The sequence below is a fragment of the Entelurus aequoreus genome, linkage group LG13, assembly GCF_033978785.1.
Source record: "Entelurus aequoreus isolate RoL-2023_Sb linkage group LG13, RoL_Eaeq_v1.1, whole genome shotgun sequence".
In the NCBI taxonomy this organism is placed as follows: Eukaryota; Metazoa; Chordata; class Actinopteri; order Syngnathiformes; family Syngnathidae; genus Entelurus; species Entelurus aequoreus.
Window position 1 is genome coordinate 19,683,047 of NC_084743.1, and position 11,399 is coordinate 19,694,445.

The 11,399-nt window shown below is 39.1% G+C and overlaps 1 protein-coding gene across 1 annotated transcript in view; it reads left to right on the plus strand.

The window, feature by feature from the left end:
• plcd4a (phospholipase C, delta 4a) overlaps positions 1-8,965 on the plus strand; it is a 28,854-nt gene extending 19,889 nt beyond the window's left edge. The window contains exons 9-16 of the mRNA XM_062067548.1: positions 1,116-1,268; positions 4,052-4,207; positions 4,537-4,705; positions 4,844-4,960; positions 5,059-5,237; positions 7,874-8,006; positions 8,090-8,239; positions 8,332-8,965. Coding sequence (XP_061923532.1) covers positions 1,116-1,268; positions 4,052-4,207; positions 4,537-4,705; positions 4,844-4,960; positions 5,059-5,237; positions 7,874-8,006; positions 8,090-8,239; positions 8,332-8,423 — 1,149 coding nt within the window. The 3' untranslated portion in view covers positions 8,424-8,965. The remainder of the gene's footprint in view (positions 1-1,115; positions 1,269-4,051; positions 4,208-4,536; positions 4,706-4,843; positions 4,961-5,058; positions 5,238-7,873; positions 8,007-8,089; positions 8,240-8,331) is intronic.
• The last annotated feature ends 2,434 nt before the right edge of the window (positions 8,966-11,399 follow it).

The following is an 11,399-nucleotide window of genomic DNA, read 5'->3' on the forward strand; positions in this document are numbered from 1 at the left end:
CTAGTGCAGCTAGGGAGTGCACAGCAAAACAAACAAAAGTGCAATTAGGTAGAGCAGTGGTTCTGAAAAGGGGGTACGCGTACCCCTTGGGGTACTTGAAGGTATGCCAAGGGGTATGTGAGATTTTTTTTAAATGTCTGTCAAAAATAACTGTTAAAATAAATGCAACAATGCAATATTCAGTGTTGACAGCTAGATTTTTTGTGGACATGTTCCATAAATATTGATGTTAAAGATTTATTTTTTTGTGAAGAAATGTTTAGAATTAAGTTCATGAATCCAGATGGATCTCTAATACAATCCCCAAAGAGGGCATTTTAAGTTGATGATTACTTCTATGTGTAAAAATCTTTATTTATAATTGAATCACTTGTTTATTTTTCAACAAGTTTTTAGTTATTTTTATATCTTTTTTCCAAATAGTTCAAGAAAGACCACAACAAATTAGCAATATTTTGCACTGTTATATAATTTAATAAATCTGAAACTGATGATGTAGTGCTGTATTTTACTTCTTTATCTAATTTTTTTTAACCAAAAATGCTTTGCCCTTATTAGGGGGTACTTGAATTAAAAACATGTTCACAGGGGGTACATCACTGAAAAAAGGTTGAGAACCACTGAGGTAGAGTACAGAAAATAAAAAAATAGTGGAGCTCTGGAGTGCAAGAAAGCTAACACAATGAGTAGCGTAGCCATAAAACAAAGAAGCAAAATAGAGTTTCAAGCAAAACACAAGGAAGAGTACAGGGCTGGTATATAAAACATACCGATTGGCAACCAGGAACAGGTGTGTCCAGATTGCCAATCAGGCATAGGTGAGGAAGCCAGTGCCCAGACTGGAGAATAGTGGGGGGGGAAAAAACAGGCAAAGATTAAATGGAAACCAAAATAGGAGCGCTGGACAGTAAATAAAACAAAATATAGGAACAGATTTGTTCTACTGTATGTACTTACCAAAGTCATATTGGGAACTGCTTGTTTTTGATTCCTAAACAAAACTTTTTAAAGCAAAAATTCAAATTTTTTCAAAGCAATCTACAATTCAGATTCAATCACAGAAAAAAACTATCTACTTTATTTAAACTTTGTGTCTTTTTCTTCCTGTTGTACAGACATCAGACTTTCCAGTCATCTTGTCCCTTGAGAACCACTGTGGTGTGGAACAACAGACAATAATGGCCAAGCACCTTAGCCAAATCTTAGGTGACACACTATTGAGGAGCCTTTTGGAGGGACAGGCATCTCAGAATCTCCCTTCTCCACAGGTCAAACAACTTCCTTCCATTTCAAACAGTGAACATACGACTGCCATCACTATACAAACACACAAACATTACTGTACAACAGGGGGGTCCTAACTGTTTCCACCAAAGGCTACATATTAACATATCGATAGGAGGCTAGGAGCCATTTTGATATTCAATATTTTCAATTTTGTAAAAACGAACAAAACAGAACAAAAAAACTGTTTTAGATACTGTAGACACCCGCTATTCACAAGGGTTAAATTTCAAGAACTCATCCACACCAAACCCATAAACAGCCACTTTAACTGCTATATTATGCCTTAAACAGTAATTAAGCACATTTTAAAAACAATTACCAGTGTAAAGTATTGTCCTCACAAAATGTGCAGTCCTACAACATGTCTTGTCAAAGCATCTTCCTGCTGAAAAATGTTGTGTGAATGGGCTAGTGGTACAGTGTCTACAAGGAATAGGAATCTTACAACAACTCACGATTTGATTCCGATTTTCGGGTGAAAATTTGATCTAGAATTGATTCTTGATTTAAACCGCAATATATTATTCGGTATAAATACATTTTCAAAACAGGTTACAAAAGCTCTTCTTGGCTGTATGACATACACATGGGAGTAAGCGCTGAGATGGCCTAAAAATCATCTGTGAAAATAAAAGATTCTTGAAAATTATGAATCAATGTCGAATCGGAATAAATAACAATCGCAATTCGAATGTGAATATATATTTTTTGAGCACCCCTAGCGTCTACTGCTGGATTCATTGATGCATCTCTCTTATTTTCCCTGCTGATAGCGTCGTCAAACTACTTTCAGTTTAAGTCAGCATAAAAAAAACACAGTTTACAATTTACAAACAGGAAAGACATCGGCAAATATGCAAGGATCTGCTGAATTTAAAGACAAACTTTTTGGGTCATCTTTATGTCACAGGTGACAAAAGGATTTTCAGTATCAACTTTTGTTTTTTGCATTAAGGATTTTTGCTCTGTTTTATTCATTTTGTGGATGTTAATTATATTTCCGCAATGTGCCATGGGCCAATAAAAAACATGCTACGGGCTGCACTTTAGAGACCCGTGCATTCCAAGATTTAAATGTTACATTGTCAATACTACTGACTATGTATTAGTATTTACCAACATAAAGAGTGATGAAATGTTAACTAGCTCATATTGCATTACCTCACATTTGTCTTTTTCATGCTGCGTTTAACCTCGGATTCAGGAGGAACAGTGTGGTTTTCGTCCTGGTCGTGGAACGGTAGACCAGCTCTATACTCTCGGCAGGGTCCTTGAGGGTGCATGGGAGTTTGCCCAACCTGTCTACATGTGCTTTGTGGACTTGGAGAAGGCATTTGACCGTGTCCCCTGGGAAGTCCTGTGGGGAGTGCTCAGAGAGTATGGGGTATCGGACTGTCTGATTGTGGCGGTCCGCTCCCTGTTTGATCAGTGTCAGAGCTTGGTCCGCATTGCCGGCAGTAAGTCGGACACGTTTCCAGTGAGGGTTGGACTCCGCCAAGGCTGCCATTTGTCACCGATTCTGTTCATAACTTTTATGGACAGAATTTCTAGGCGCAGTCAAGGCGTTGAGGGGATCCGGTTTAAAGGCTGCAGGATTAGGTCTCTGCTTTTTGCAGATGATGTGGTCCTGATGGCTTCATCTGGCCAGGATCTTCAGCTCTCACTGGATCGGTTCGCAGCCGAGTGTGAAGCGACTGGGATGAGAATCAGCCCCTCAGAATCCGAGTCCATGGTTCTCGCCCGGGTGGAGTGCCATCTCCAAGTTGGGGAGGAGATCTTGCCCCAAGTGGAGGAGTTCAAGTACCTAGGATTCTTGCTCACGAGTGAGGGAAGAGTGGATCGTGAGATTGACAGGCAGATTGGTGCGGCGTCTTCAGAAATGCGGACGCTGTATCGATCCGTTGTGGTGAAAAAGGAGCTGAGCCGGAAGGCAAAGCTCTCAATTTACTGGTCGATCTACGTTCCCATCCTCACCTATGGTCATGAGCTTTGGGTTATGACCGAAAGGACAAGATCACGGGTACAAGCGGCCGAAATGAGTTTCCTCCGCCGGGTGGCGGGTCTCTACCTTAGAGATAGGGTGAGAAGCTCTGTCATCCAGGAGGAGCTCAGAGTAAAGCCGCTGCTCCTCCACATCGAGAGGAGCCAGATGAGGTGGTTCGGGCATCTGGTCAGGATGCCACCCGAACGCCTCCCTAGGGAGTTGTTTGTGGCACGTCCGACCGGCAGGAGGCCAAGGGGAAGACCCAGGACACGTTGGGAAGACTATGTCTCCCGGCTGACCTGGGAACGCCTCGGGATCCCCCGGGAGGAGCTGGACGAAGTGGCTGGGGAGAGGGAAGTCTGGGCTTCTCTGCTTAGGCTGCTGCCCCCGCAACCCAACCTCGGATAAGCGGAAGAAAATGGATGGATGGATAGATGCTGCGTTTACATCTTGCACTGCTAAGACAGACACCTTGAGTTAGCCGTTACGTACATGCAATAAAACAAACACCCTGATTGTTGAATTTGAACATTGAGGTTCTTAAAAGTTAGTTTCAAATTACTTTCCATTGGCAGACAGCACTTAGAGAATCAATACTAAAGCGATAGTGCATGAGTCCGTGCGAGTGACAAAGCCAATTCATAATCCAAAATGTGTTTTAGTGCCTGCAAGAGACAGTAAAGTGCAGGAAGGTAGAACCCCCCTGAGAGTACTCCAATCTATTCACAGTACTACATGCAGCACATAACACTCATTCTAAACTCTTGTTAAAATCTGAAGGAGCTGAAAGGGAAGATTTTGTTGAAAGCCAAGAAAATTGCTGGTCAAGAGGGGTCCCTTGATGAAGCTAATGCAGACGATGTTAGTGATGAAGAGGATATGTCCACCGGTGGTGCTGACAACCGCTCTCTTGAAGACCTAACAGCACCCGAGAAGGTAAACATGTTGGCAAACCTTCATCTAGCCACACATCTAAGACTCCTTTAGTGAGTAACACATGACTAAACATGTGACGTGGAAAGCAATAGTTACAAACAATAAGACGACTCATGATTAAAAGACTCTAACACATAGTTAAGGTCTTTCAAAGAAAATACATCATACAAAGACGATAAGCACAAAGAAACAAATCAGAAGAGTGTTTTCCTGATCATTAGGACTTGAGTTAACGCTTGTTTTTGTTGATAGGTCAAATGTCTGCAGTTTTACATAGTTTGATTTGCCAGACCAGGCAGTCTTTGCTCATCATAGATCTTTTTCTATAGGTCGTTGCACGGAAAGCCGTGTCCAAACTCTCGAGGGAGTTGTCCGATTTGGTGGTTTACTGCAAGAGTGTCCCTTTCCGTGGTTTTAAACTTGCTCCTCTGAATTCCAAATACAATGAGATGTCTTCGTTCTCTGAGTCTAAGGCCAAGAGGCTGGCAAAGGAAGCAGGTAACAATGTACTTTGTATTTGATGAATGGTAAAATACATTTCAGTTTTTTATGTGCACTTCGAGGTCCCACGATGCCATCAACAGAACAAAAAGTAGAATAATCTGACATATATGTTGTGATGATTTTTTTCCCCAGGATCAGACTTTGTGCAGCATAATTCAGTACATCTAAGCAGGATTTACCCCAGTGGCCTTAGGACCGACTCATCTAACTATAATCCTCAGGAGATGTGGAACTTGGGGTGCCAGATAGGTGAAGAAAATGTTTAGTTTTGCTAATTCAACCTATAGAAAAAAAATGTGCCTGTCTCGCATTACATACTGTATATCAAATGTCTTTCTTCTCCAAAGTGGCTCTGAACTTCCAGACAGCAGGGCTGGAAATGGATCTGAATGATGGGCTTTTTAGACAAAATGGCTCCTGTGGCTATGTGCTTAAGCCTCGCTTCATGCGAGATAGTAACACAAAGTTTGACCCGGAGAAACCGGAGGAGCAGCCAGGCTACAAACCATTACGCTTATCCATTCAGGTAAGAAGACTGAAGCATGGTTTCTCGAATCTTTCACAGAAAAATGACCATTTCACCAATTAAAAAAACATTCACACCACCTACTCTCTATATCCCAAAACAATCGCCAGAGGGACAAATACATATACTACTAATTTAGTAAGTTTACCCCCGGACAAGGACATCCAATATTTTATGATGGTTTCTGTTTCCTTGGCAAAAAACATTAAATAAAAGTTGTAAATTATTTTCTATTTGATTAAGTGAAATAAGTATTTGATCTCCTATAGACCGGTCATGTGCCCATAAAAACAAACAGATTTGTCACGGTCAGCGGACTCAATTGGAAAGACAGAAAATTCCGTGCTGCTCAAAAAAGTTTCTTCCACAACCACTCGGGGAACCCAGTTAATCAAAAGTACTACATATAAAGTAACAACAATGTCAAAAAACAGAAAAACACTAAGAGCATGAAAATAATGACTAGCTTGAAGCAGGACACACCACAAACGACCAAACAAAAGTGAGACAACAACATGAGAACCAAATACACTGACTAATTAGACAACTCAATTTTCCTGGACTAGACACAAGACAAAGGAGAGCACTGATTGGAGGAAACGAGGTCAGAGCAAGACACGGGTGCAACTCAGGACACAAACAAGCACATGCTGAACAAAACACAAGACAACCAGAAATAGATCATGACAGTTCCCTCCCCTAAAAAGTACGAAAATAAGAACATGTCCCAAACTTTAAAACAAAAAAAAAGGATAGGGGAAGGAAGGCCTTAGGTTCAACATAAAAAAGTAGCAATCACAAACAGGAGGAGGAATCATCTAGAGTAATGATTCTCAAAGTGTGGTACGTGTTGCATTAGTGGAATGCGGGCTCCATCCAGTGGTACGCCAAAGGACCAGCTTAATTGCCGTGAACCATCCAGGGTCCAGCAAGGATAGCAAGGTCAGCAAAGTAGAGACCGCTTAGGGTGCTTGACCAAGGAAGGGTTGGAGTTGGGATGGGTGGAGGGAGGTCAAAGAGTCAAGATTTATCTTGTAATGGTCAACTGGCTGGAACCGGCTGTGAAGCTAGGACAGGAACTGAAGACATGGCGAACCGGTAGGTCACAAGGTGCAATCAGCCTTCAGCCGTGGGTCGCTGAAGCCACATGGCTAAAGGGGAAAGTTAACTGGTGAGAAGCTACCCTACCGGACTCAGGACCAGATGACAGACTTTCACCAAAAAAGACAAAGGCGAGTCAGACACATGAGGTGAGATAGGGTGTGGGTGAACAGACCACGACTGCGCTCACTTGGGCTAAACGGGTTTCCAAGTAAGAGTTAAATTTCCATTTCTTCATCCGGTCGCACTGTCACGGTCAGGAAGGTGGTGGTAAAGTGGACCCAATTGCAAGGAAGGGAAAAGCAAGAGTAAATTGCTGCTCAAAAATGTGTATTCCAAAACCACAGGGGGAACAAAGAAAACCAGAAACCGATCGTGACACAATATAGTACTGTCCCTTTAGAAAAGTGCTCCACCATCATGGGCCTCAGAGAAAGATTGGAGACCAGCACCACCTGGACTGGGCTACAAGGCCATCAGCAAGAAGCTTTGGGGAGAAAGAAGCCACACTTGAGGTGGAAACATTCTGCTTTAGTGGAGTTTCTATGCTAGAATCTTCCACGAGAAGCCTCAGCCAGAACACTGAAGGATGTGGATAGAAACATAAGTCCAAGGCAACAAACAAGTAATTCAAGAAGACTCATCCTAAAGTGGCCGAGCCAGTCTTTGGACATGATTTCCATAGAAAATCTGTAAATGTAGCTGAAACTTCCAAGACGCCCAGGTTTTGGAGAGTACCTGTAAAGAGTAGTGGATCAAATTTCCTATTGAGATGTGTGCATCACTGGTGACCAAGAAAAGCTAGACCTCTGTGCTTCTCACTAAGTACTAAGATATATTGTACTTGGGTACAAAATACATATTTCAGTATAATTTATAACCTTTATTGAATGTATTTTCAGGAGTTTTTGTTGGTATTCTCCTTTTGTTGAAATAAACCCATCATTAAAGAAAGAAGAAATCATGTACTTACTCTCCCACTGTACAGACAACAAAAGTGATACCCAATAGTTTCTGTTTTTGAATTTTTCAAACAATAGTTACTTCTTTATGCTCTTCAATAACAATTCATCCATTAATTTAAATTTCAGTAAACATTAAAATATTAGCTAAAACTCACCTAAAATGTGTACAGAAAAATTAAATGACTAAAAATTACTTTCAGACAACTTAAGGTTTTTCTGGGGACCACCTGGGAACCACGCTTTGTGAACCTCTGATCTAGTGGAGCATTTTCTCTTGCCAACCCAATTTCATACAACAAGCAATGTTCTGTAATAGAAATCAAAAATACAATCAAAAACAGAGATTTCAGTTGTTACTTTTTGGGGCGTAGTATGTTCATTTCGCTGGAATATAGTTTAGTCAAACAAGTATATGTGTATACTTTTTAAAAAATGTTTGATTATGTATTTTAGACTATATTATATACTTATTGATTTTAATCCTGGCAGGAACTATCATGAGATAATACAATACAACTCACAATAGGTCACTGACTTAGGTTTCTAAGAACCCTATGTTTTGTTAATCAGGTGATTAGTGGGCAGCAGCTACCAAAGGTGAACCAGAAAGAAGGCTCTATTGTAGACCCTTTGGTCAGAGTCGAGATCTATGGCGTGCCACAGGACCAGACTAAAGAAGAGACCAGTCACATCAACAACAATGGTAAAATAACGCTGGTTTATTTACACTTATAATTTTGACACTTCATCCCAGCGGTGCCAAAACTGTAGCTTCCCTTCTTACAGGTTTTAACCCCGTGTGGAATCAAACTCTGAATTTCGTCATCCATACTCCTGATTTGGCCCTGGTTCGTTTTGTGGTAGAAGATTACGACAAGACATCCAGAAATGACTTCATTGGACAGTACACGCTCCCGTTCACATGCATCCAATCAGGTGAGCAAGGCGTGCACCAGGATCCGTAGTTGCAGTCGACTGCTCAATGCTATGCGGCATTTTGTTGAAAATAAGCTCCATCTTTGTTATAGGGTATCGTCACATCCATCTTCTTTCAAAGGATGGAACGGCCATCCCTCCCTCCTCATTGTTTGTCAATATCAGTATCTCGGACCTAACATGAAGAACGTGTGGCCAGATGTTGTCAACATTCCAATCAGCGAGCACTGGGGTTTTCACCGACCTTAGAAAAAGACTGCTTTGGGATCATTGGGATTTGTCCATCAAGTTTGAACTGTTTTCCCTGTTCCGCGTCGCAGAGACTGGAGCCTATCCCAGCTGATTTTGGGCCGACTAAACCATGGACCGGTCGCCAATTACAGAGTTCATATAGCGACAGAAAACCATTTGACTGAGGGGGGACTGAACCGACACCGCCTGCACAGACATCCGGGGAGTCAAACTCTCGACTCAAAATAGGCCTTTTCCACAAATACAAGACTGCAGAGTTATTTTGACCAATGGTAGTGATTCCCAAACACTGTGCCGTGAGAGACCAGGTGTGCCATTGGAAATTATCCAATTTCACTTAATTGGTCCGAAAATGATTGACTACAAATAATGTATCTTTGTTCATCTACAGCAGGGGTCACCAACGCGGTGCCTGCGGGCACCAGGTAGCCCGTAAGGACCAGATGAGTAGCCCGCTGGCCTGTTCTAAAAATAGCTCAAATAGCAGCACTTACCAGTGAGCTGCCTCTATTTTTTAAATTGTATTTATTTACTAGCAAGCTGGTCTCGCTTTGCCTGACATTTTTAATTCTAAGAGAGACAAAACTCAAATAGAATTTGAAAATCCAAGAAAATATTTTAAAGACTTGGTCTTCACTTGTTTAAATAAATTAATAAATGTTTTTACTTTGCTTCTTCTAACTTTCAGAAAGACAATTTTAGAGAAAAAATACAACCTTAAAACTGATTTTAGGATTTTTAAACACATATACCTTTTTACCTTTTAAATTCCTTCCTCTTCTTTCCTGACAATTTAAATCAATGTTCAAGTAAATTTATTTTTTTTATTGTAAAGAATAATAAATACATTTTGATTTAATTCTTCATTTTAGCGTCTGTTTTTTCGACAAAGAATATTTGTGAAATATTTCTTCAAACGTATTATGATTAAAATTAAAAAAAATTATTCTGGCAAATCTAGAAAATCTGTAGGGTCAAATTTAAATCTTATTTCAAAGTCTTTTGAATTTCTTTTAAAAATTTTCTGGAAAATCTAGAAGAAATAATGATTTGTCTTTGTTAGAAATATAGCTTGGTCCAATTTGTTATATATTCTAACAAAGTTTAGATTGGATTTTAACTTATTCAAAACATGTCATCAAAATTCTAAAATTAGGCTTAATCAGTAAAAATTACTAATGATGTTCCATAAACTCTTTTTTTAATTTTTTCAAAAAGATTCGAATTAGCTAGTTTTTCTCTTCTTTTTTTCGGTTGAATTTTGAATTTTAAAGAGTCGAAATTGAAGATAAACTATGTTTCAAAATTTAATTGTCATTTTTTTTTGTGTTTTCTCCTCTTTTAAACCATTCAATTAAGTGTAAATATCATTAATTATTAATAATAACATAGAGTTAAAGGTAAATTGAGCAAATTGGCTATTTCTGGCAATTTATTTAAGTGTGTATCAAACTGGTAGCCCTTTGCATTAATCAGTACCCAAGAAGTAGCTCTTGGTTTCAAAAAGGTTGGTGACCCCTGATCTACAGTATGTATGTCAACAACGTATATCCATTATTCATTGTTTTGTTTGGTGGCCGTGAGATCATTCTAATGTAAAACATGGGCCTTGACTCTATAGAGCAAGGATGTCAAACTCCTTTTCTTTGGGAGCCACATCGCAGTCATGGCCACCTTCAGAGGGCCGCTTGTAACAGTAAATAATATATGAATATTAATGTGTAAGGATTGTCCTCATGATATTATTACGCAATTGCCTACACATTTGATGATATTACTTTTATGTACACTGTAAAAACAACCCAAAGGTTTTACAGTAAAAACTTGGCAACTCAGTTGCCACAATTTTACTGTAAATGTTAAGTGTTTTTTACAGCATATTACTGTAAATTGAAAAACAATACTACCGTTTTTTTGACTGTAAAAAACTGGCAGCTCAGTTGCCAGAATTTTACTGTAAAAATGAACAGCAATTTTACAGCATATTACTATAAAATTTACAACAAAGTTCTAAAGCTTAGTGATTTTTCAGATCTTGGGTGGGTTTTTTTTTTTACCCATCCCGTTCATTTTTCGCGAGGTTAGTTGCATTTTTGTTTCGCTTGATTGTAAAATATGTCGATCGAGAGGGGGTGTGACGTTCATATATTGTCAATATTCAGAGTTTTATCGCTCATAGTTAATGTTGTAAATCCCCCATTCTTTATTTTCATGTACATTCTGGGTGTCTCATTCAGTAAAAAAAGGCAAAATTGTAGTTTTTTCGGTGTATTATGGAAAAACAATACCAGAGTTTTTTTGACGGTAAAGTTCTGGCATCTGAGCTGTCAGTTGTTTTTTTTAAACACAAAATCATTGTCATTTTTACACTGTAGATTTTGGTGTATAACTTGCTTTGAAATCACAAGTCAAGCATATATGTTTAAGTATTTATTTTTATGTTTACAATTTTTTTTTGGAATGTATAATAATACTTTTTGCAATATTAGATAATATTAACGTTTAAAATGTATGCAATTGCATGCAGTACGCTTCTGTCAAAATGGAAATAATGAATACATTCAGTAAGAAAAGACATTATACTTTATTGACGCGTGTAATTTCCAGGTTTTCACAGTCCATATAAAATGATGTGGCAGGCCATATTTGGCCCCCAGGCCTCGAGTTTGACACCTGTGCTATAGAGGATGGGACACGTTTGCCTGAGGAAATCTGTTATTTAAATTCCAATCATATATTTTCAAACCATTGTAAATTGTTTAAAAAGAACAATTGTGATTTGTTTTATGTCAGACAGTACATTTTGTCAGGGAAGAGAAAACCTATTGTAAAACTACATTTTGCATCTCATTTTCCATATTGCTTTGTACTGCCAAAAGATTCAAGTTGAGTAGAGTCTGTGCAGTTT